The 24,124-nt window shown below is 54.0% G+C and overlaps 12 protein-coding genes across 12 annotated transcripts; 6 read left to right on the forward strand and 6 right to left on the reverse strand.

Annotated features, from left to right (window-relative positions):
• Positions 1–1,006: 1,006 nt before the first annotated feature.
• On the reverse strand, positions 1,007–2,248 carry A1O7_03954 (uncharacterized protein; the record flags this gene model as incomplete). The annotated part of the gene is made up of 4 exons (XM_007757970.1): positions 1,007–1,057; positions 1,126–1,619; positions 1,672–1,918; positions 1,973–2,248. The coding sequence occupies 4 exons, from the start codon at positions 2,246–2,248 to the stop codon at positions 1,007–1,009; spliced, it is 1,068 nt and encodes a 355-aa protein (XP_007756160.1).
• A 1,252-nt stretch (positions 2,249–3,500) lies between these two features.
• A1O7_03955 (uncharacterized protein) lies at positions 3,501–4,673 on the forward strand (the record flags this gene model as incomplete). The annotated part of the gene is made up of 1 exon (XM_007757971.1): positions 3,501–4,673. One exon carries the CDS (start codon positions 3,501–3,503, stop codon positions 4,671–4,673), a length of 1,173 nt encoding a protein of 390 aa, XP_007756161.1.
• Positions 4,674–5,276: 603 nt separating this feature from the next.
• A1O7_03956 (uncharacterized protein) lies at positions 5,277–6,933 on the reverse strand (the record flags this gene model as incomplete). The annotated part of the gene is made up of 2 exons (XM_007757972.1): positions 5,277–5,966; positions 6,031–6,933. 2 exons carry the CDS (start codon positions 6,931–6,933, stop codon positions 5,277–5,279), a joined length of 1,593 nt encoding a protein of 530 aa, XP_007756162.1.
• Positions 6,934–8,288: 1,355 nt separating this feature from the next.
• On the reverse strand, positions 8,289–9,553 carry A1O7_03957 (sterol 24-C-methyltransferase; the record flags this gene model as incomplete). The annotated part of the gene is made up of 3 exons (XM_007757973.1): positions 8,289–8,698; positions 8,757–9,244; positions 9,297–9,553. 3 exons carry the CDS (start codon positions 9,551–9,553, stop codon positions 8,289–8,291), a joined length of 1,155 nt encoding a protein of 384 aa, XP_007756163.1.
• Positions 9,554–10,090: 537 nt separating this feature from the next.
• A1O7_03958 (pre-mRNA-splicing factor slt11) lies at positions 10,091–11,319 on the forward strand (the record flags this gene model as incomplete). The annotated part of the gene is made up of 2 exons (XM_007757974.1): positions 10,091–10,909; positions 10,993–11,319. The coding sequence occupies 2 exons, from the start codon at positions 10,091–10,093 to the stop codon at positions 11,317–11,319; spliced, it is 1,146 nt and encodes a 381-aa protein (XP_007756164.1).
• Positions 11,320–11,454: 135 nt separating this feature from the next.
• Positions 11,455–11,833, reverse strand: A1O7_03959 (uncharacterized protein; the record flags this gene model as incomplete). The annotated part of the gene is made up of 2 exons (XM_007757975.1): positions 11,455–11,549; positions 11,599–11,833. 2 exons carry the CDS (start codon positions 11,831–11,833, stop codon positions 11,455–11,457), a joined length of 330 nt encoding a protein of 109 aa, XP_007756165.1.
• A 496-nt stretch (positions 11,834–12,329) lies between these two features.
• On the forward strand, positions 12,330–13,781 carry A1O7_03960 (DnaJ like subfamily C member 2; the record flags this gene model as incomplete). Its single annotated transcript, XM_007757976.1, has 3 exons — positions 12,330–12,522; positions 12,576–12,676; positions 12,732–13,781. 3 exons carry the CDS (start codon positions 12,330–12,332, stop codon positions 13,779–13,781), a joined length of 1,344 nt encoding a protein of 447 aa, XP_007756166.1.
• Positions 13,782–14,498: 717 nt separating this feature from the next.
• Positions 14,499–15,617, reverse strand: A1O7_03961 (uncharacterized protein; the record flags this gene model as incomplete). The annotated part of the gene is made up of 1 exon (XM_007757977.1): positions 14,499–15,617. One exon carries the CDS (start codon positions 15,615–15,617, stop codon positions 14,499–14,501), a length of 1,119 nt encoding a protein of 372 aa, XP_007756167.1.
• A 1,182-nt stretch (positions 15,618–16,799) lies between these two features.
• Positions 16,800–18,588, forward strand: A1O7_03962 (uncharacterized protein; the record flags this gene model as incomplete). Its single annotated transcript, XM_007757978.1, has 2 exons — positions 16,800–17,932; positions 17,988–18,588. The coding sequence occupies 2 exons, from the start codon at positions 16,800–16,802 to the stop codon at positions 18,586–18,588; spliced, it is 1,734 nt and encodes a 577-aa protein (XP_007756168.1).
• Positions 18,589–19,217: 629 nt separating this feature from the next.
• On the forward strand, positions 19,218–20,050 carry A1O7_03963 (uncharacterized protein; the record flags this gene model as incomplete). The annotated part of the gene is made up of 2 exons (XM_007757979.1): positions 19,218–19,574; positions 19,622–20,050. The coding sequence occupies 2 exons, from the start codon at positions 19,218–19,220 to the stop codon at positions 20,048–20,050; spliced, it is 786 nt and encodes a 261-aa protein (XP_007756169.1).
• An 825-nt stretch (positions 20,051–20,875) lies between these two features.
• Positions 20,876–23,140, forward strand: A1O7_03964 (uncharacterized protein; the record flags this gene model as incomplete). The annotated part of the gene is made up of 1 exon (XM_007757980.1): positions 20,876–23,140. One exon carries the CDS (start codon positions 20,876–20,878, stop codon positions 23,138–23,140), a length of 2,265 nt encoding a protein of 754 aa, XP_007756170.1.
• Positions 23,141–23,555: 415 nt separating this feature from the next.
• A1O7_03965 (uncharacterized protein) lies at positions 23,556–24,091 on the reverse strand (the record flags this gene model as incomplete). Its single annotated transcript, XM_007757981.1, has 2 exons — positions 23,556–24,011; positions 24,062–24,091. 2 exons carry the CDS (start codon positions 24,089–24,091, stop codon positions 23,556–23,558), a joined length of 486 nt encoding a protein of 161 aa, XP_007756171.1.
• Positions 24,092–24,124: the final 33 nt, after the last annotated feature.

Consider the following 24,124-nt stretch of genomic DNA (forward strand, 5'->3'; position numbering starts at 1 on the left):
CAGCATTCAACGTACCACAGTAACTTACTTAGCTGAGCTGAGCAGACAAAATCTTCTCGAATATGGCCTGGTGTCTCATATGCTCTTACCGACGATGTTGGCCCGTTCCGACTTTACGCCCTCTAGACAAGCTTTTTGACCCTGTATATCGAACGGGGTGCACGTGGCTAGAACCAAGGATGTTGCAGCTTTGCATTTCCTGGCAGACTGTTGGTGGGTGGTTGGCTGCCCCCGATTTATACACTGACTCGGGGGAGGCTATGTCAGATGTAGCTGTCAATATGGTGTTTATGTGGATGTTGGCTACTATTAGTGTATTTGCGTATGGGTACAAGAGTAGCTACATTCAGTACTATCATCGTGAGGCTAGTGTGAGACGAATCATGGAGGAGTCAAGGACAGGGAAACAAGATCACGGCGAAGGAGAGGCGTGTCGCGCACGTCCACTAACAATCCCAGCCGTATATTCCGTGCGAACAAGGGCCTCGCTTCGCTGCAGGTCCCAATATGTCTGAAGGGACCGAGACAATACTGTACGATTGAGCGGTCCTCGACACGGGGAGATCGGACGGAGAGGTCAATGCAGGCGAAAGCGCAGCTTGATTATATGCTTGAGCAACCTGAAGGGAATCTCCACCGTCTTTCACCGAAAGAATCGATCGCTCTAAGTACTTTTGCAAAGACCTCAGCAATGAGATAATGGCTTGACGGGCGTTGCTCTCCACTCCATTCATGGAGCAATGATCCGGTGCAAACGGAGGTTGACATCACTCTCAAATGGTGCAATGTCTTGATGAAGGCCAACTGTGGTACTCTGAGCAACATCTGCCAAGTGCCACCACAACGCCTGCGTGCCCAAAGTCACCTGTTAGATCCCGCTCAAAAGCCATTCAATCCTGCAGCAGGAGTGTCCACCTTGGACCATTCGTGCATCCCGATTATTAGGTACAGCCGCGGTTGTTTAACAGATCGGATACCGTCCAAGAAGCTCCCCCCTGGGCAAGCCCTATAACAAAGAGTCGAGTCGAGTGAAGACGCTCAAACATGCAGCAACAACCTAAGCCGTGTCAGTGGGAAGGAAGACGGCCTACTTGAATCCCCGTGAGATGGGGCCAGAGAACTCACCTCGAGTTGTAATTCCTTGTCGGGATTCTTCCCAACTTCGTCGGCAATCACTTGGCCAATATTTGCCCCTATACCTTGTTGTCCTCCTGCTCTTTTAGCAAAGGGCCACTGCGAGTATTCCGCCAGTAGTTCATCGACCTGCGCAAAGGCTCTTTCTCGTGCCTCGTGGCTCATGGTTACCAGGGCATTTTCAAGGACATTGGCGGCATAAGCAGCACAGACCATGCTGACTGTTCTCAGCATCCTGAAGTCGAGTTCAGCAGGCAAAAATTGCGACGGAGGTAGGACGACAGTTCGGTTGGAGCACACATTGCGTACTCGTTTTCGGATCTCATCTTTGGCCGCGGAGTCGACCACGGGGTGAGTGGCCATGTCGAAAAGGAGGAAGTTCCGTTTCTCGGTGCGCAGGATGCCTTTGTCGACGAGTCCCTTGGCGAGGCGTTCGCGGACTTGTTTCAACTGATAGCCGATCTTCATAAGATTCCACGTCTCGCCTGGACACGATCTTAGCGGCGGGCCGATTTGACGACACCTGTACAAACTCACCGCTCATGAGATCAATCCACGAGCTGACACTCATCTTCTCACTCGACTTCATCATCTTCAGAGCCTCGTCCAACAAGACTTCTCCCGTGAGTGTGTCATCTATGACCTCGATTATTCGGTCTGAGAGGGGGAACCGCCGTCTGGACGAGTCGTTTTGCATGCTGACCCTGCCTCGGAAAGCCAGCTCGATGACTATGCATCCTCGGAGAGCATAAGAGATGTTGTCGTTCCAGAACGATAGATAACCCTAGGTGACCGTTATCAGCATCCGCCCGTTTGTAGCCTAAACTTCTCCTGTTACCTGCTTGTCTTTCAGTCCCAGCAGCAAGACCTCTTCCATTAACGTGAGCTTGGGCTGTTTACTGCGCTCGGCGCTCTCGCTGATGTCTCTCGGATCATATGCGATCTTGTGTCCATTTTCGCTCGACTCGTAGGCGGTTTCGGGGGTGCGGTCAGGGAATTGCCTCGGAACAGGAGACGTGACACGGCTACTCGAGGGCTCGTCGTCCCCGTTTGGTGAAGTGACCGCCCCGCCTCCCGCACCGCGACGGCGCGTGAGGCCTCCTTGGGAGGCCATCAATATGTGGTAGTCGCCGCACAGATCTAAGATGGCAATTTCGCGCGTCGGAGTGGAGGAGCCTTTCACAGGAGTGACCGCCGATGATCTCGTGCCTGGATTTTTTACGTCGAACCAGGGCCGCACCCCGCGCAATTCAGTTGCTGGGGGGTTGTTGAGTGTCTAGAGCGCAGATACAGCGTAGGTGGTGACTATTGACGGGCGTAATATGAATGAGCGACAGGTAGTTATGATATTCACGATTCGAGAAACCAACAGTGTGGTCTGGACGGCAGCGTCTCAGCCCTGAACAGCAAGGGTCCTCCTCGTCGTCTGGCCGCTCAGCTCGCAGTCAGTGAACGCGCCAAGCTCAATCACGCTTCCGCCACTCACAACGCACGTCAAAATGTCACTAAAACAACGGTTTGATCTCAACTTCAACGACCATCTTCCTCTTCAGCCCTGGGATCAATCTCGCAATCACCTATAGCTTGTCTATTGATGCCTTGCACGACAACCTAGCCATGTGGATGAGAGTCTTGTGCTCAGACTGACCTCTGGCCCCTGCCTCAGCGGAGAACCTCTCCATGTAGCGTGTACCTTCTGCTTTTGCCTGTGTCCTCTTTTCTGCGCCTCAAGACCAGTGTCGCCATGGTCTTGACAACCTTTCCATTCCGCCATCCATTCCCATCACTTTGAGTGTCTCTTGGAACCACATACTTGGGTCTAAGCATGCGCGATACGCAGTAGGCGGCAGTCTCCGGTCCAGTCCCTTGCCACCTCCGCAACCCGCGAATAGCCCGACAAGACCAATCCTCAGTGTCCTGGTTTTACCCTTCTCGACTCTGCCCTGGCGTCACGCCATCCCTCTCTTCCCATTGGACTGACTGCGAACCCTGTTCCAGATCCCGCATAACGCACCCCATCTTCATGCTCAACTTTCGAATGGGGTCTCTCGCCTTCAAGAGCACGGGCTTACGTCCTATCTTTACTGCGGGGTTGAAGCATGGATGGCGAGGCAGTTCATCGATCACCGAAGCTGCCATGACTTCTCTCCTGCTCTTTTGCTTGTCTTGTCGCAAGGACTAACACATCGCACCTTCCAACGACGAGAGGCCGGAATTTCTAGCCGGACGGACTCGATTCCTAAACCTTCCGACATCAATTTGCCATCATATGTTGTTTAACTCAACACGCTGACGACGACTTAGACATCAACAATTTTCTAGATTAGCATTTTCCATCGTTTAGCCAGCAATCGATCGCATCGGAAATGGCGTCCAAAGTACCTCTAATTACGCTCGAGGAGCATTTCATCTCACAGGCTGTGGTAGACTATTACACGTCTCAAGGCATTGAGACCAGCTTACCGGATACAATGTCCCACATTATGACCTCTCTTCGCGAAGTTGGCCCCAAACGTCTCAAGGCCATGGACAACGGACGTGTGAGTCTACAAGTCATCTCACATCGGCCCAACACGATCCCTGTCCCACCAGACGTCTGCAAAGCGGCAAATGATGAACTATATCAAGCGATCAACGCCTCGCCTTCACCGGACCGCTTCGCCGCCTTCGCCATGCTACCCATGCTTCATCCCGAAATAGCAGCAAAAGAACTCGACAGATGTGTCTCTGAACTCAAGTTCGTCGGCAGCCTAATCGACAATACCGCCAACGGGCGGTTTTATGACGACCAATTCTTCTGGCCCATTTTTGCCGCGCACGAGAAGCTCGACGTCCCCGTCTACCTCCATGCCATCCCTCAACCCATCACCGAAAGCACCCCGTCGCCCGAGTTTCACGGGAACTACTCGGCCAACGTGTCCAACTTCCTCGCCAATCACGGCTTCCACTGGCACAGCGAAGTCGCCCTGCACGTGATGCGCCTCTTCGCGAGCAAGCTCTTCGACAAGCACCGACACCTGAAACTCCTGCTCGGGCACATGGGCGAAACGTTGCCCTTCCTCATCGACCGAATCCACAAGCTCGTCCAGAGGACGTGGCCTTCCGAGTCCAAACCCAGGCGCCACCTCCTGCAAGTCTGGCATGAGAACATCTACATCACCACTGCAGGCATGTTCTCCCTCGCGCCCATGGCGTGTCTAATCCACATGTGCTGCGCCGACAAGGTCCTGTACTCTGTGGACTACCCATTCTGCGCGCACGAGGACGGCGTGAAGTTCATGCACGCGCTGCACGGAAGCGGGATGATAAACGACCAAGACTTCGAAGCCATAGCGTACAAGAATGCCGAAAGGCTCTTAGACGTCAGGATTCCCAACGGCAACGACGTCGGGCTGGAAGTTGATTGGGACGAGTCCGGCGCGGAGGGCGACCGGAGGCGAATGCCCTGGTTGACCGCGATAGATAGTTCGAATAGCGTCAACGGCGATGGATCCGCGTTTCCTCACAGTCCGCTTGACACGGTGCACGAGGAGAGATGAGTGTTATGAGGATAAGGGTGAGGATGAGGGTGTGTTGATAGCATGAGAAGGGAGTGTGTCGATGAGAATGACACGGAGCACTAAATTGGAGAGAAGAGGTAGACTGTTCTTTCGACCCAACGAAAAGCAAATTATCCACCCGCACGCGCACCCGTATGGTCCGCCACGTGAGCGTGAACAGGCGGGATACACGAAGCACAACCGTTAACATAGACACACTGCGCGGATACCCCGTACACTAGGTACTCCAAATTATGGGTCCTACAATGCCCCTGGTAGTCCTTTCCCCATAAAGTCACAGTTCCCATACCTTTTCTCGCGTGCTTGATTTTCGGAGCGTGTCGTGGTCTGCAATTGTATGCGATGTGTATGAGGGCCCGGGAGAAGCCAAATGATAAGATACGTGGAATAACGGCCAGTTCATCTTATATGCAAGTCATATTCATGCGTCAAGAAACAGCGGACATCCAGATGTAAGTTAATCCAACCTTCATGGGCGCTATGTCCAGGATATGTGGCCGAGTCCCGCATATGCGACAACCGATTCCGTTTATGTCTGGCCTTAATGTACACATCCTGTACAGACTATCGCGGCCGTTGCCCCTAGAAAACCATCAAGCCGCCGCCAAAGACGAAACCCAGGACCACGACACCTGCAGCCAAAATGCTGGTCGTCTCCATAGAGGCAGCGCGGAAATTGGCATGACCAGCATTCGAGTCACCACCCGAACCACTTCCACTACCCGATCCAGACCCGGAGCCGGAGGTGCTGGTCGCCGTCGCAGGGGTCAAGTTGAAGGTCGCGCTCCGACTGGTACCTCCACCGAGCTCACCGGTCGCCGTCGCGGTCGATTGTGTGATACGTGGGATACCGGTAAAACTCTGTGCAACACTCGCTGCAGACGCCGTCGACACGACATTAGGGATACCGCTGCTGACCTGGAATACCTGGACGTCGCTGTCGGCTTTGCTCGAATCGAAGTTGGTTTGAGCGAGACCGATTTGTGCGTTCTCCAGATCATAGACAACGTAGGCGCTGCGGAGGAAGGAGTCGCCGAACAGGATCGGATTGTCCCCGGCGGCTTCAATAGCGAATGAGCAGGCGGCATCGCCATTGTCGAACTTCGGTTGGGAGCCGTCCGTTGTGAGTAGAGGAGTCACAAACTCGGAAAGAGACACGTTGACAACTGCTCCGCCTTGACCACCGAAGGTGAAGGTAAAGGTCAAGTCATCGTTAGCGAGTGAGCACCTGACAACGTTTCCGAATTGCGGATCGGTCAAAACTCCGACGCCCTGGTCCGTTGTCAGCAGGCAAACACAGTGGTGGGGGGGAGGAAGCATTTATAGAGAGACATACATTGAAGATACTATTGGCAATATCATCAGGTAGGAGAGTATCGGTGGTTCCGGAGTCAAGGATGGCAGGCTGGGGGTTGCTTGGTGAGAAGTCAGAGGTCTGGCCACTTCCGTGGACGGTCAAACCGGTCCATGCAACGGTGAATGAGCTGATCGTCCCAGTCTGTTCGTCAAGCTGGATGGGCAGAGAAACCAGGTCGCCGTGATACTTGTTTGTGTCGACGCCACCGAACAGGATGACTCCAGTGTTCGAGTCGAGGTCGTCCAGCCATAATGAGTATGCCAGGGTGTTGATCTTGCCCTCATTCTTCATGACATTGATGACGTTAGGGTAGGTGAAGCCATTGAGCACGGCCGACGATTCGCCAGATTCAAACCCAATGCCCATGATGCCAATGCCTCGCGTGTTGGCTTGCAACGCGGCAGCCATGGTCATGTTTGTCAATTGTGTTCCACCAACATTCAGGACATCGGAAAGGTATGCACCTGCGATCTGTGTGCCATCGACATACTGGATCTGGAACTCGGGTAGGTTGGGATTAACATAGGTCGAGGAGGCGGTAGCATCGTAGGTGCCCAGGGGGCAGTTGTCAGGATCTTGTTGGCAGATGTCTGCCTGGACAGCAGGGAACCAAATATCCGACGAGCCGGTATCAATTTGGAGCGAGAAGGGTTGAGGAGGAGTGCCGACTGTACAGTTGATGAAGTAGAGGAGGATCTCGTTGTCCAAACCAACTGAGATGGTCTTGGTCTGCCTCCGAGTCAATTTGTGGGGTGCATCCGCTGCTGCCATGCGCTTCTTCTCAAACTTGAAACCAATCGTCGCTGGTTCCGGCGCCGCGATGACAGGCGCAATCGAGGCAAACAGCGCTGCTGCTCCGAGAGCAAGACTGAACTTGCCCATGGTGACGGCGGCGCTTAGGAATTGGCAGCAGAGGCGAGGTTCTCGGGTACGAGTCTATCTGAAGCAGCAACGAGAATGAAGGAAAGGAAGGAGAGACGGTGAGCAGGACAAAACCAAGAGTAGAGACGCTGACGCAAACAAGAGTATGAAGGTTTTCAAGATATACAAACCGGTTCACCAACACGCATCTTCCTGGACTGCGCCTCGTCAGAGGCTCAGAGGCGAGTGCTGGCCCAGGAGACGGAGACAGGGCAGCGGAAGACGACGCGACACGCAGTCATAGCCACAGCAGCAGCCAGTCGGGGGCCACGTTTATCGAGTCTTTGCGACAACGATGACATATGACCAAGTTTTAAGGCGCAAGAGAGAGCGATTTACTGGGGAATAGCTTGCCCGGAGCACGAATCATGTTGCACGATTCCACTAGCCCAGCTCCTTACTAACCCACCGGATCATCGTTTGCTTCAGCCTTAGCCTCAGCTCCTCCACCTCGCAAAGCTTCTGGGTGCTTGGAACTTCTTATTTTGCTCGAGCCCAGGAACCGCTTCTGGAGTGGTGATGGAGATATGTTCCTGATACATGGAGCTCTACAGCTCTATTGCGGCTGTGGGAGGACTTCGTGGTGCAGTGGGCTGATGCCTGGACACTTTCCTGCACAGTCTGTTTCAGCGGTTTTGCCCCCTTTTGCATCAAAATGGACAGAGGCACCACGGCATCACAAGATTACTCGAACTTGTCGCTGAGGCGAACCGAAAGGAACCGCGCTTCGCTTGGCATCAGCCCTGGACCCCAAATCGGGCATCTTTTTTGAGCTCATGGTTGCTTCACTCAGCTTCCTTCGCTGATATCGCAATCGCCAATCACAGTCATGCGGAGCCAAAGCATTGACATATTGTAAGCACCATTTGCTCACGGCATGACCACATGATTGCTACTATATGTGCTTCGGTGGCATGCTGAATCTCTGCATCTCAATCAAACGTACTCGTACGGAGTACACGCAAGCAGTTTCGCCACGGGAGGAAGGACCTGTGGCGGTGCAACGTTCCGGCCTATCGCGTGTCGTTCCTCGCTCTATTGCCGCTGGCAAGAGTTTCTACTCTGTGCCAGATGCGAGTTCAAACCTAGCAGTGTACGGGAGTTACTCGTACATAATGACACGCAAACAACGTCGCACTCGTAATGCTCTCACGGCCCATGCGATTTGTCTGGGCCAAAAGCAAGCCTTTGGTACAAAGTATGTACAGTTCTGAATTAGCTAATAACGGCTAATGACAGCCTCGAGCGGTTACTTTGGGTCTACAGTATCCCATATCCACCAGAACTCCTTAACATCAGCAACTATGCCAACAAGCTTAAGCCTTTGGTTTCCGCGCAACCATCAAGTACATAGGTGTGAACAACTTCTGTTTTCCACCGGCAACCAAGCAATCAGCAGCCAACGCCAGGCTATCTGCCGTCTTCTGCGTACCATGAGGCATTACCTTCAGGGTCTCTCCTAGGCCAATGAATCTGTGAATGAGACCTCGTCCCCACCAAGTCATCCTGGCAATGGTGAAAACATCCCCTAAGGTAGCCAAGTATCGCCAGTCTCCAGCAAGAGGCCAGTACCACGGGATGGGATCTGGTCTGTCTGCAAGGTCTTCGTGGTACTCTAGCTCGAACCCAGCGGCTTTAATAGCAGCCAAGCCCTCAGAGACCGTGACCATATTGGAGATACCATCGCCTTGCTCTATTCCAAGTCGAATCTCTCGGTGCTCCGGGTCTGCGACCACGTTAGAATCTGCTTTCAGCACACGGACTTCTGGCGATGGATAACTCACTGTTATTGTCATACTTGTCAGTCATGAGCCATTCGTAGACTCCAAAAACGCCACCAGGTTTGAGCACCTTGTAGATCTGCTCGTAAACTCCCTGCAGGCTGGGAGCGTGAACTGTGGCTTCAATGGCATAAACTGCATCAAAGCTGTTTTCAGGGAAAGACATCTGCATGAAGTCGCCCTTGACGGCGGACCACTTGTCCGCAATGCCCTCCTTCTTTGCGTATTTCAATGACCGCTCAATCTGGTAGTCGTTGTTGTTCAATCCCACAACATTGGCTCCTGTAAATTTGATAATTTCTCGCGCTGGCCCACCAACACCGCATCCGACATCCAGCACACGCCAGTTTTCTTGGATGCCCATCTTCAAGGCTAGGTAGTGTTCGTGCCGGGCAATGGCCTTGTAGAAAGACTCGCCATAGGCGTAGCGGCAGAAATGGAAGGAAGTACCCCAGCCATATTCGTAAAGGTCAGTGGCGAGGTTGTAATAACTAGCCACAGTCAGTGTGAGATCGCGGTTATACCGAGGGAGCCGGATCATACTGTCTTGTCAAGGTAGCATATTCATCTCGTCTGGCTTTTCGAATCTCCTCGGTCTCTTCTTTGGCTGCCTTGTTGTCCCAATGCTTAAAGTACTCGTCGACGGCTGCTTTCTGTGCCGATCTGTCCTTTTGGCGCATCGCCATAAGTCCACCTTGGGCTTCAGATGATTTGCCGTGGAGAGCCTTGTTGAAGGCGGCATCGCGGGCGTGGTCCTCCTGCTCGAGGGAGACCGATGGAGAAATTGCGGAGGGAGCCATGTTGAGATGGCGATGACGTCCTCGAGATGAAGACAAGATCAGGAGAAGCAACTGGACTGGAAGACAATTGGAGACTCAAGCGCCAATATAGAGAGCGACAAGCGGTTGATGAAGCAATCCTAGTAAATGAGCGGTGTTGCAGGCGGAGCGCATTGAAAACAACGAACGACCCGGATATCCAGATCAAAATTTTGGGACAGGCCAATCAATGTCGGTTTTCTTAGCCACTAGCCTGGTCTTGGCAGGGGCATGTCCATGGAAATGGCGGCTCCCGAGTCTGGCGATCTGGAATCCTTCACGCCACCGGGACCGAGATCTCTCCAACGCCTGCACGTGAAAGTCCGGCTGACCTTCCTCTCCGTTCAAGGCTGGCATTTGAGCCCCGCTGGTTTTGTCTTTGCAGCGTCATATTAAAAATCACCATAAGCTAGCAACCGGGTGCTGTTATCCCTAAATATCTGGACTCAACTCCCTGCTGCTCGGTGTCAACCATTGCCCTGCACATTGTTCGTACAACCTACCCGCGATTGTGCCAACATGGCTCCACCTCAGATAAAGCAAGATCTGAATCGGTCGGGCTGGGAGACGACCGACTTCCCATCCAGTTGCGAAAACTGCCTGCCCGACAACCCTTATGTTCAGATGCTGAAGGAGGAACACGGCGCTGAGTGCAAGATCTGCACACGACCATTCACGGTTTTTCGGTGGAAAGCCGACCGAACTGCAAGAACGAAGCGAACAAATATTTGCCTCACGTGCGCGCGACTCAAGAATTGCTGTCAATCCTGCATGCTCGATCTATCATTCGGCTTGCCCATCACTGTTCGAGATGCCGCCCTTAAAATGGTGGCCCCAGGCCCGCAGTCCGATGTGAACCGTCAATTCTATGCGCAGGAACACGAGAAAGAGATCGAGGAAGGTCGAGGCGCAGTCGAAGCATATGAGAAGACAGACGAGAAGGCAAGGGATCTGCTCCGCAGACTCGCCAACAGCGAGCCATATTACAAGAAACAGCGACGGCTGGAAGCAGAAGGAACTCAGTCCGAAGAACAGCCAAAGCAGCAGAGACAAAGTGGTTATGGACCGGGGCCAGGTCCAATCCGGACTGCGGACTCCAGAAGAGCCGCTGCGCAGCGAGGCACCAAAACAGGCCCAGGCGGAGCCAGACTTGTCACCGCAGCTCGACCACCTCAACCAGAGGACTGGTTACCCCCTGCCGACCCCAATATTACATCGCTGTTCGTTACCGGCGTCGAGGATGACTTGCCTGAGCATGCCATCCGTACCTTCTTCACTCCCTTCGGCCAGCTCCGTTCAATCGTTTGTTCGCACCGTGCGCATTGCGCATTTATCAACGTGAGTCCTTCCCAGAGCCCATGTTGGGCTACTCGGTCCCCGGGTTCTCCTGACTCAGGACTTATATGCTAATTGTGGAGCAGTATGCCACCAGGGAAGCCGCCGAAGCCGCCGCCGCGCATTGCCAAGGGAAAGCAGTCATTCAAGGATGTCCGCTGCGGATCAAATGGGGTAAACCGAAGCCCCTAGACAATACCGATAGAGACCAGCGAATGGCATGGGCCAGGGAGGGTCGAGACCAAGCCGCTGCCATCAAGCAGCAGCAACAAGGTGGTCAGAGAGCTATTGCCGCCGGAGATCAACAAGCTTTAATCGAAGGTGCTGGTGAAGAGGGTGACACTGCTAGTTTCATCGTTGCACCTCCGCCGGGTCAAGGAGAGGCCAAATATGCTAGCTTAGCTGGGGATTGAATCGTGCAGTTTGTGGATGGTGTTGTACATTCTTCAGCATGGCGTTATGGGGAACTTTTTAAACGGCATAGCAAGCCGTCACTGGGTATCATGATGTTGTACACAAGTCCGAACGAGGCAGTTCTTTGTCGGTACTCATAGGCCTCCAACCTTGACCTTTCCACCAGGTGCCAATGGATTCTTGACTGTGTCATTGTCGCCTCGCTCGGTGTCATTGTGTATGTTGAGCTCTGTACTGTCTTAGTTTTGTGCTCACAATTCAGTCTTGTCCATACATACTTATCACATCCGACCCTTCCACCCTCTTCCCCTGCACGATATTGTGCCTTAGTACCGTAGCCACGCCTTCTGCATGCTGAATTCCCTTCATAGCTTCCTCCGAATCGGCATCTAAAGACTTTAAGTTGTCGAAACCTGTCCGTGCCTGGGTTCTCGCAGCATGAAGCAAGTAATAGTCCTCATGGAATGCTATGCGGGTGGCTCGTAGGAGGTGTCGATATGCTGAGAGTGCCATTGTTCACGGATAGGCGGCGCTTGGAGCAAAGGTGCGTGGTTAATAGAGGCCCTGAAAATCAGGACTTTCAAATGAATTTGGAGTGCGAGATGGTGCTGTGCTCAACACTTTGTACAATGACTGTCAAAGGAGTTGGACTGGTCGTCGACCCGGGTCTCAACAAGCTGCGCAAAATTCCGTAGCCTTGGACTGTCGGTTGGCGCCGTCCGCATCAATCTGTGCAACGACATCTGCGATGACGCTTCATATGGACTGAAAATCTCGCTCTTCTAAACAACCTTCCACGGATCTCGGGCTTACTATTTTCCGTCCTCCGAACCACACATTCCGCCAATCAAAAATGGCTGGACCTCCGCTAGAAAATTATTCTGGCTCTCCGAGTCCTGAACTTGAATGTTCACCTTGCCCAGCAACCTTCTGGACCTTACCAGAATCAGGACCAAATCCGCGCTCTGTGGCACTCAGATACTTGACTGAGAAACCCGAAACTCTAGCAATGGCGGAAACAAAACTTGTCCCGGCTCCTGCTGCGGACTGGAAAGGCGACAGCGATGAGAACCCCAACTTTCGGTCCCTGGGCAAATTGTCGCCGCCAGTGATGCGCAAGATCGAGCCCTATGGAGCCTCCTTCCTTGCCTACGCACGTCGCAAGCGCCATGGACGCACTTTCAGCGAAGACGACCGTATCCGTGAGTCTCAATTTATTTCGGTCAAGTCATCCCAGGCGCTAACAACCATGCAGAAGCCCTGTCCAAGGTCAAGAAATCCGAAGACGACGATGACGGCGAGATCAGCGAGCCAGAAGACCCAATGATGCTTGCCCGAGACGCAAAAGACTGGAAGGTGAGGCTCAACTGAAACCTCGTCCTCCTCACTAGCTAACCACTCGGCTCTGCAGGGACAAGATCACTACGCCGTCCTCGGCCTCTCGAAATACCGCTACAAAGCCACCGATGAACAAATCAAGAAAGCTCACCGCAAGAAGGTCCTGCGCCATCACCCCGACAAGAAAGCCGCGGCCGGCCAGTCAGACGAAAACGACAGTTTCTTCAAGTGCATTCAGCGCGCGCACGAGATCCTCACAGACCCTGTCAAGCGCCGTCAATGGGACTCGGTCGATGAAGCCGCAGACGTGGAACCACCCACCAAGAAAGACATGCAGAAAGCGGGCAATTTCTACAAGAAGTGGAGCCCCGTCTTCCAGAGTGAGGCGAGATTCAGCAAGAACACACCAGTGCCTATGCTCGGCGACGAGAATTCTACGCAGGAAGAGGTCGAGGCCTTCTACGATTTCTGGTACAACTTCGACAGCTGGCGTACATTCGAGTACCTGGACGAGGACGTGCCCGACGACAACGAAGGGAGAGACCACAAGCGCCACATAGAGAAGAAAAACGCCAACGCCCGAAGGAAGCGCAAGACCGAGGATACCGCCCGTCTCCGCAAACTTGTCGACGACTGCCTGAGCTACGACGAACGCATCAAGAAGTTCCGCAAGGCCGCGAGTGCCAACAAGAACAAGAAGCGTCTGGAGAAGGAAGCTGCGGCGAAGCGAGAGGCCGAGGAGAAGCAGAAGGCCAAGGAAGAAGAAGAACGCAAGAAAAAGGAAGAAGAGGAGAAGGCCAAGACTGATAGAGAGCAGTCGAAGAAGGCGAAAGAGGCTGCGAAGAACGCGGTCAAGAAGAACAAGCGTGTCGTGCGAGGAGCGGCCAAGGACGTCAACTATTTTGCCGAAGGCGAGCCAAGCCCCAAGGCCATCGACGATACCCTCAATGATGTTGACAAGGTTTTGGCCGCCGTTGATCCCGACGAGCTCGCGGATCTAGTCTCCAAGTTGAACGTGGCGGGCAAGGACGCTGCGAAGGTCAAGGAGGTCTTCTCCGAGACAACTGGCGGACTGGTCGGCGCTGGCAAGCTGAAAGAGGGTGACTTGAAGGTTTTCAAGTGAGCGAGAGCGAGCGAGCGAGCGCGAAGGGCGTCGACTGTATTAATCGAAAAGTGCATACCCTCTCTTCCTCGCATTCAAGAGGCGAGATCTACTGGATAGAACAACGAGTCATCCTGGTGCTGCCTTGCCAGTCACAGCGCTGCAATGAAGTGCATCGAACTGCATTCTCTCAGCCTTCTCTCCTCTTGTTCCCGCTCATACTGTGCCTGTTTGCACTATTGCCACGCCTGCTCCTTCTCTTGCTCCCACCATTCTAACACTACCGCAAAAACGATATCCCGCGTGACTTCCCTTCGTCTCTCTATTGGACTCCCACCACGCATGAGGGCACACACTTGTGGTGCTCACTGAGTAAGCTCAATTGAGAGAGACGCTCACGACGAGCATGAAGGGCAACAAGTATCCGTCGGGACATGTTCACTCTCGGTGGTGCCCTAATTGACGCTCTTGGACGCTCGCCTATATTGTATAGGTCGATCTGTGTTTGAGATTCCGCATTTCGTCTTTTTTATTCTGATAGGAAAGGGGGATTGCGGATGGGTTGCTATTGCTGCGCCAGACCCAGTGGAGTACTTAGGGAGGTTCTTTCCGATGGAAACATCTGTCCCCCAGCTCGGTCCATAGCGAGCTGGGCATGGGAAAGGAGACCAGAACGTCCGTCAAGCAACACGAACTTCGCGTGCCATGCCATCCCAATCCATCCCGTATTTTTCTTTCTCAGGTGAATTTCTGTCTCGGCACCTCCGGGACCTCGCTCTTCGTGACCTTGCCGGCGCCCACCATCCGCGCGTTGAACTCGTCCAGTCTGTCCAGCGGCAGATTCAGAAACAGATGCTTGTTCTTCCACCTGACTTCACTTTCGATGAATTCCTTCTCCGCAATGCCCCCGGCACCAGGCGGCGGCGGGGGTTCCGTGATCTTGGTGATCAAATACGCGGTGCTCGCCTCCGCGATACCGTAGATCAGCACGCCAAGCAGAGGGACCTTGACCATGACGGCAAACGCTGCAGAAAAGCCGAACAGCACGCCGGAGCGATCGACGAACCAGACGCGCTTCTGCTGCTTGGTGAACCGGATGCGGTGGAAATACGGCTCCAAAAGCCTCGACATGAGGCTTCGACTCGAAAAGTACGTCTGCAGGAACTGCACCATGTAGTGTTTCGGGACGATCAGGCCGGACGCGAAGATGATGCCCGCGGGCACGGGGCCCACGGCTTTATTGAACGTGTAGAAACTCGCCGCGGGGAGCACGAAGCGGCCGATCCCCGGGAGGAACGTGAGGAGGTAGACGGCCAGCGAGATGGCGGCTCTGCGGCCGTATTTTGTGAGAAAGAGCACCACGCCGTCGAGGAGGGAGCGTTGTTCCTTTTTCTCGCGCTCGCCGTGCGTGCTGTACATTTTCAGGGTCGGGTAGTACATCGCGCGCAAGGTGGCAGGGTCGTCTGACTTGTGTTTCTGGACGTATGTCGTGTCAACCCATTTGAGCGAGTCCATGAACAGATTGTCGAGCGTCGGCGTGATGGAGCTCATGACCATCATGAGGAAGAAGGGGATTTGTAGCACGGAGCGCGATATGAAATCCAGGCCGCCGATCAATGTGTCGTCCCAGGTTTCATGGTCCAGGTTGACGAAGATGGATATTATCCAGATGAAGGCCTTGACGAAGTAGATGGGGATGTTGAGGATTATCCGGATGGCGAGGCCTGCGCAGACGGCGAGCGCGGCTTGTCGGTAGTGGTCTGTGGTGAAGAGGCCAGGATTCTGGAGCGCGCGGTGGGCGCCGACGAAGGTCAGTTGGGCGCCTCGAAGGATGGCGTTGGGATCGAAGTTGGACATCTCGAGAGATGTGCGTGCCACCCAGTGTCGGTGTTGGGGATGAGTGAGCGTGATGCCGGCAGGAGACGAGCTCTACTTGAGAGCACACGACATTAACAATGGACAATGTGCAATTGCCTACTCCGTAGAGGAGATGACGACTACTTGCTACGTCATTGGCCCCATCTTGCGCAAGGCTGAGATTTGCTAAGCGAGGCTAGGTTGAAGTAGGGGCATCTTCACCGGGCGCTCAGAACTACACTTCCAACGTTGACTACGGATTGTATATTATACCGCGCCTTGACTAGGCGATTTAGTGACTGTCTTTCACTTGATACGAGTTTGAACCACCATGTGAGAAGCCTTTTCAATATCCTGAGGCAGCTTGGATTGCCCTCCAAAAAGGCTCGCTTGCGTCCGAAATTGAATTGCAAACCATTTCACGTCCCAGCTCGAGCTGCCAATCGAGACCGAGACAAAGGCGAGGAAAAGGCTGTGCCCATGCCTTGTTCCCCGAGGGCGCCACGGCCGATCATTCTTCCCCAGAGACTGTACACTTTATAATGTGAACCTGTTGGAGTAGTCGCAACAACTTACCTATTCGCTGATTATCCAAGAAAGGTGTGGCGGCCACCGTCAGGCCCAACTCCGCGCTCTGCCGCTGGAGCCCAAGGTGCTGGATGTTGAGTCCTTGATCAAAAGATAAATTCAATATGTCAAAGTGTGACATGCCCAGCTTCATGTGTAGAGCAAAGAAAGGGAAGGAGTATTGTCGGGAATTTCAAGTTATGCAGGTACCCGGATTAGGGATCATATTGTCACCGCATCGCTGACCGCCAATCGGAGACTTTGTGACCAGCTCACTCCAGCAGTCTCCTGTACTAAGGAGAGCACGGTGTGCAGCGGCAGAGATATGTGGACGACCGCTGCCCGGTACCGGCCCGGTGTTGCCTAAATCGGCATCATGTGGACCTGGAACATCCACCTCACCGTTGCCGGTGTGGAGCGACTAGAGAGTATGGACGAATGGTTTCCCAGCTCCAGCGATTCGATGAAGGACACGGACCTTGTTGAGAGAATATATCTTCGGGGTGGCAGTCATCGCCAACTTCAGCCTAACCGGCGGTCTCAGACGGCTCAAATCCTGAAGAGATATATCATATCAACCACCCCTGGAATGCCTCGGTATGCGACCTCATGATAATGGCCAGCGATGAAGATCTCACACAGTCCTCTAGAACGAACAGAGAGCATGATACAGCAATAGATGCTGACCACAAGAATGCCAACGAGGCCATCACCATATCTGCGCAAGAAGCGCCTTGTCTGCGAGACAAAGAACCGACGCAGAATGACATCGAAGCTCAGAACTCAGACGCTCTAGAAAAGACCAACAATGTTAGTCAGGATCAAAGCCAGAAGGCTTATACCGCCTTCTCCCCGAGCGCCAAATGGTTCATCGTGGCCATGACTGCCATGGCGTCGTTCTTCTCGCCCCTCTCCGGCCAGATATACTACCCTGTGCTACCCATTCTGACAGACGCGTACCATTTGTCTCCGAGTCTGATCAATGTCTCGATCACGACGTATATGATCTTCCAGGGCCTGGCGCCCAGCTTCATGGGCACGTTCTCCGACGCCAGTGGTCGCCGGTTGGGATATATCCTCGCCTTCACCTTCTACACGGCCGCGAACATCGGTCTCGCCTTGCAGGACAGCTATGCCGCTTTGCTGGTTTTGAGGTGCCTGCAGAGCGCGGGCTCCAGTGGCACCATCGCCTTCGGATACGCCGTGATTGCAGACATTGCTACCACAGGGGAGCGGGGCAAGTATTTTGGCCCGATGGCAGCGGGGGTTTTGACGGCACCGGCTCTCGGTCCAGTCATCGGTGGCCTCTTGACGCAGTATCTGGGATGGAGATCTGTCTTCTGGTTCCTGACCATCATCAGCGGCGGCTATCTGGCCGTGTATATCATCTTCATGCCCGAAACGCATCGGAAGATCGTCGATGATGGAAGTACCGTCCCGCAGCAATGGTGGCGCCAGTCCGTAGCGCAATACTTGGACTCTCGACGCCGGCTGAAGAAGATGAGTCCCCAGCAAAGGATCGAGCACGAGCGCACCCGGCAGGATCTGCTGGCGCGGGAAAAGGGGACGAAGCTCCGTTTTCCGAATCCGCTAGAGTCGTTCTTCATTCTCATGAACCCGGATGCGTTCTGTCTTGTCTCATACGCCGGCCTCATGATGTTCACAAACTTAGTTTTGATGACGAGCACGCCGACCGTGTTTCCAAGGCTGTACGGACTCAACGAGTTACAAGTGGGCCTGTGTTTCTTGTAAGTCGAGCTCCCTTTCTTAGGGGTCTTCTCGACGCTGACAAAGGCTTTGGAGACCACTCGGCGTGGCTGCCGCGGTGGGCGCCTTCTGCAATGGCCACCTCCTCGACCGCAACTACAGCCGCATCGCTCGAAAACTGGGACGCACCGTTGATCGCAAACGCGGCGACGATCTTCGCGACTTCCCGATTGAGCGCGCTCGCCTCCAGACCGTCTTCTTCGTCCAAGCACTGCAGGTAGCGGCTCTGCTGCCTTATGGTTGGGCACTCGAGAGAGGGGCCTCTCTCGCAGTGCCGCTCGTGTTGCAGTTTCTTCTGGGTTTCTCTGGGGTAGTTGCGTCGAACTCGGTCAGCACGCTCCTCTCCGATATCTATCCAAATAGTGTTGCGACGGCCTCAGCAGCATCAAACCTTCTCCGCTGCCTTTTGGGTGCTGTGGGCGCGGCGACTGTTGATAGTATGCTGTCGAGCATGGGGCTGGGTTGGTCTTTCATCTTCGTTGGCCTGCTCATGGCAAGCGCGACTGGGTTGTTATGGGCTGAGCTGACGTGGGGTATGGGCTGGCGGCAGAAGCGGTGGCAGAGGTTGGAGATGAAGCGACAAGCCGAGGAGGAAAAGAAGGTCCGGAGAGAGCAAATCAAGGATGCTGCCGTATAGAGCTATCTTGGGGAAATAAACCGATTGTCCTGCCATCCTTTGACTTCGTGCGAGGAGATTTCGTGCGCCTCATGATCTTTGAGCACTGTAGCTAGCGTTGAGACATGCATGAGAATGCTATATGGGAAGGGGGAAGGGTGGAGCATGGAGCCGAGACACGAAATCGCAGTGACAACCACTTTCGGAAAGTCAGCGAAGGCTCTTCATGGTAGATCAAGCACCGTGCATTCTTCTGCATTATGGATGGTTTGCAATTAGGCAGTTCTTCGACATTTGCTGATGAGCATAAGGTGAGGCATCCGCGCGGGGTTGTCGATGCTGGTAATAGGTACCCTTTGTTGAGGCGTACTCCGTACATGGTGGGTGTATGGCACCATGGCTGCCAAATTCTGAGCAATCCCCGCATACAGAGCTGTCCAATACTAATGATCGAGCTGCAAACCATTCCCCTCACGGTGAATAGTACTCCGGCCCGCCCAGGAGCCCTCGGTAATACGAAGATGACTGGGGAAGATAAATTGTCCTGATCCCTGGTATGTTCGCGAATGCTTCGTGTGATATCGATGTAGCTTGCAAATCACCGGCCGCATTTTCACACTGTAATTTTCCTCTGTTCCACACACCTCAATATGGCAGCGCAATATCTCAGCAACATCTTCTCGCTTGAGGGCAAATCAGCCATTGTGACGGGTGGAACGGGAGGGCTTGGGTCGGCGTTGGCCACCGCATTGGCTCAAGCCGGAGTCTCGACGATAGTCTCCATTGAACTCCCCAATGATCCAATGTCCTCAGACCTGAAATCGAAGATTGAAGGTGTCGGCGGTAAACTGTTGCAGTTCCAATGTGATCTGCGGAATGCAAAGAGCCTTCGAGAATGCTATCAATCAGTATGGGACGCTGGGGTAGTGCCCGACATATTGCTCAATTGCGCTGGCGTCATGCGGCGTAACCTCTGCGAGAATGCAACTGACGAGGAGCTTGACCTGGTAAGGGAATTTCTGCCAGCGTTATCCGAGTACTTACCTCTCTGTAGCTCCTAGAGGTGAATGTAAAATCATTCTACATCTCCATGCAAGAGTTCGGCCGGAAGCTTCTCTCCCTCGGACGACCGGGTAAGATCGTCAATATCGCCTCCGTCACTTCTTACCAGGCTGGGTTCAATACCAGCGTCTACTCGAGTACCAAAGGTGCCGTCATGCAGATGACTAAAGCTTTCAGCAATGAATGGGCAAGCAAGGGTATTCAGGTCAATGCAATTTGCCCAGGATTTATGAAGACCTCCATGACAGCGCAGTACCAAGGGGATCAGAAGATGGTGGATTACCTCATGGCTCGAGTTCCAATGCAGCGATGGGGAGAGCCTCAGGATCTGGTGCCCGCGATGTTGTTCCTGGCTGCTCCAGGGAATACCTTCACTTCGGGAGCATGTTTAATTGTCGATGGCGGATATTGCGGCAAATAGACCTAGGCATAGAAGATCTGAATATTCACTGGGAGCTTTTGGTCAACAGTATCATCGAGACACGGACACCTGTTCTTCGCTATCCTTCGCTTTCTCGCGCTTCCCAGGCTCCGCTTGTGAATGTCAACTTGCAAAGTCGGTTTACAATGCAACTCCGAGAGCGGCTATGCTCGGTGTTCTGAGCATTGTATTTTCTGCGGTGGCGACCGAGGGACTCGTGAGCCTTCAAGGGCCGTAGGAGCACACTTGAGTGAAGACATGTTGACGATTGTGCGAAAGAAGACGCACGATTCCAGAGTGGATCTCACGTCATCTGGGTTTGTATGCAACGCTGATAGGTCCGGCATGTATGAAGGGAGGGATACGAGGTCTGATGGTGGTCTTCATATTGTTCATCCCAAGGTCCTGGCGGGAGTGGCCGACTTTTGCCTTTGACCAGGGATTCGATCGTCTTTGAGGGCGACTGTCGAGGCGCACTCGGCTCTCTGCACAGCAGCAGAATCGGCGGAAGGCAGCATGGCACCAGTCCCTAAGAGGAATAGGCACGTACACATCCACCCCGTCTGTCTAGCCAGTAATATCTGGGGTGGTTGCCAAGGCTGCAGGGATGATTCGCTTGGTCGCTGGTTCCCTCTTCAACGCAACCGCCCGCAGCCAGCAACGCGGTCAGTCACAATATGTAGCTAGCTTGGTGAAGTGCAACTCGACAGTTATACACCCTCGATATAGGCCATAATCAGGATCTCCTGGGACCTTGCAACCATTTAACACTGTCCTTGTTCGATATCCGCTCCACCAGGCCAATGCTGTCTCTAAACATGCAGCATGGCCACACCACCAACATCCTATGGCGAGCGACCCCCGCTGCAGGGTTACCGAAGATCGTTTACTGTTCCTTCGCGACAGCTCTCCCTTCATGAGAGAGCAGGTCTGGACCGATCCGATGCCGACGCAGATATCCTCTTCTCTCATCCAAACGCGCGCATCATAGCCTTTTCGCCTCCCACAGACTCGATTCAGACTCCGAGTAAAGATACTCTGCCCGATGCCGATTACCCCATCGACGCTGTCGAAACCCTGCCATGGCGGTCGCGCACCGAGACTCTAGCTACCAGCGGGCTCATAAGGATTGAGAAAGTCCGAGGCTCGAGCCACTTCCTCAAGTCGGCGGACCAGAAAGTCATCCATACAATCATGCGCAATTCACAGTGCTGGTGTGTTGACGGAGAATCCAAATTCGTGCTGCGGAGAGGGAAGTTCATGTATTACCGAATCGAGCTACCGATAGAGACGGAAGAGGACAAGCAGAAGGTCGAGGAGTTCAAAGCGGCTTTGGCAAAGGTGCTGCGTTTCGAGCGGACACCATGCCCGTTCAAGCGCGCTTTCCACGTGGACCTACCAGACGATGCCATCACACCTCGGAGGAAAGGGACCTGGAAGAGGCGGCAGCCACCGCAACCGTCAACGCCCAATACCGACCCTCTGCCGTTGAGAAAGACGAAGAATTCACGAGCCTGGAGTTTTCAAGCACAGAATGAGCCTAGCCCTCTTCAGACGTACGGTCGGCGAGGGTCGGATTATGGTTATAGTGCGAGTCGAGGCTCGTCTCAAACACGGCCGGAAGCAAACAACTATCGGTGTTCCACTCCTTCCAGTGTCCTCTCCAGCGAGGATGCTTACGACAGGGACCGCGAAGGCGGGTCTAGCGAAGATGGGCTGCAGGGAGAGGAGACAAACCACTCGCAGCAGCCTGATGAGGCTTCAGTCAATGGTTCGGAGCCGGAAGAGCGGGTAGATATTTCTGGATTGGAATCTCCAGATGGACCGGTTGCGACAGGCGAAGGTGATCAACCTGAAGAGGAAACCGACGCGTTACCTCAGCCTGTCGAACCTCGAGCCACCAAGACTCCAGCAATGCATGATACTGATGCCACAGCGCTGTCAATACCACCCGAGACAGAAGAGTTAGATGGCACAACAGCCAAAGAACAGATTCCACAGGAGTCACTGGGAGGCCTAGAGAATGAGGTCGACGGAGAAGGTTCTCTTTCACCAGTGAAACAACTTCAACAGGAAGTAGAAAGCAGTCCGGACGGTCCAGAGCAGACTTCTGTCGCTGGGGCAGTCGAGCAGCACGTTAAAGAGGATGCGGCATCACCACCAATCGAAGACGAGCCAGAAGCCCGATTAAGCGACACCAAGGTGCTGATGATCGATGACACTGGCACCGAAACACCAAGCGATACACATGCTGAAGAAACAAAGTCTGAACCTGCTGAGGTTATCACTGCTGATCACGACGACGATGCTCTCAGTCGAGTCTCAAGTGTGGATTCCTTCTACACCACCGACTCTCTAAGTCAGGACAGGCTTGCCGAACATGTCCAAGCCACCGACTTTGAGAAGGGAGAGCACGCTGAAGGCTTTGCTCCCTTCTTCCTGGGCCGCCATCAGCACCAAAGAGGTCTGTCAGAGATGACAATAACGGCATCTACCATTGCGTCAGAACAGAGTCCTCAGAAACAGCGACCCTCAACTAGTGACTCAACACCAGGACTTGCACATTCATCCACGTCTGACTCGTCCTGGCCTGAAGTACACACACCACCAGTGTCGCCCATCAATGAAAACCTACGCCGCCGTCTACAAGCGAAGCGATCGCTTTCCCCTCTTCCACCATCTATAATACTTCACTCTCCGTCCACCTCGCCCACAAGCCCGAACTACGGCTCCCCATTCACAGCACAATTCCTGCACAAGGCTGCGAACGTGGCTCTCGTCAAGCCCATCGAAGCGGTCGTGTTACTGGTGCATATCCTTGCACGGATAGCCGGCGGCGCGACACTAAACGATCTATTCAGCGGCGACCTCTTCCGCAGACCCAGTGAACGCGAGGAAGGCGTCCACCGCCGGAGGACGAGCTTCCCAGACCAGCCTGCTCAGCCGAGGGACGACAGCGAGGAAGAAGAGGATGACTTTGGTGTGCCGATTAGGGGCAGGACAAAGAGTGTCGAGACGACCCCTGCTAAGGCACCGCGGAAGAAGGTGGAGAAGGACGCGGACGCCGATTCCATCTTCGATCTGGATTAGTGCTCCGGAATGAGATGGTGAACACGGTCGTCTCGTCGTATTCAGGTTGATTTTTGTCAATCTAAGCGCGGCGTTTCTTGCTTGTCACGTTTTGGCTCTTTGGTGGAGGTTTGCATAGTGTAGCGGGGGACCTCTTCTGCGACATACAAGCCTTGATGATACCACCCAGATATTCATGCCTTTTAATCCATCTGTATTCACCCCGTCTTCGAAACTCGGTCCTGTCCTTGCGTGACGGTGACGGTATCCCCACCACTAGTTGCAGCCGCACGCGACCATCCGCAAACCTGGTTACCTGGTCTCGCGCGGTCCATAGATGCTGGCCTGTCCGCATATGCCGGCCCATCGAACATTGGGACGTTCTCGTATACCATTCCCGCATCCATCAATCGACGATACCTCCCGCCACCCACCCTCACGCCGCCACACCAGTCTTCCCCTTCTTCTTCGCCTTCGCCCGCTCCTTTGCCTTTTTCTTATCCCGCTTCCTCAACCCCTCCATCCCCTTCTTACACACGTCCGCATACCGCGCGTAGAAGGACTCCAAGTCCGACACGGCCACCACGGTCGCGAACCTGATTTTCGGCCGGGTGCTCGAGTCGGCTGCCCTAGAATTCGACTTTGAGACCTTGGAGGCCGAGGTGGCCTTTTTAGGTCTTCCCACGCCGTTGGTCGCGCGGATGAGGATCTGTGCTGAGTCCGAGTCCGCACTCGGCGCACCGGTCGACGAAGAATCAGGATCAGTGGGAAGAGGTTTCTGGGTGAGGTAGATCGAGCCGTGGGCCTGCGCGTGTGTGGAGGTGAGGAGCGTGCTTAGGCGGGCGAGGAACTGTAGCCCACCGCCATCGGAGACGGTCGTCAGTGTTTTGGCCTTGGCCAGATAAAGCGAGCGGTTTAGTTTAGGACGGGTGGAAAGCTCACCTCGTCGTTTGAGAGTCTATCTTGAGACATTCTCCGTGAGTGCTTGGTTGTCCTGAAGGACGG

Source organism: Cladophialophora yegresii, assembly GCF_000585515.1.
Source record: "Cladophialophora yegresii CBS 114405 chromosome Unknown aczIN-supercont1.3, whole genome shotgun sequence".
In the NCBI taxonomy this organism is placed as follows: domain Eukaryota; kingdom Fungi; phylum Ascomycota; class Eurotiomycetes; order Chaetothyriales; family Herpotrichiellaceae; genus Cladophialophora; species Cladophialophora yegresii.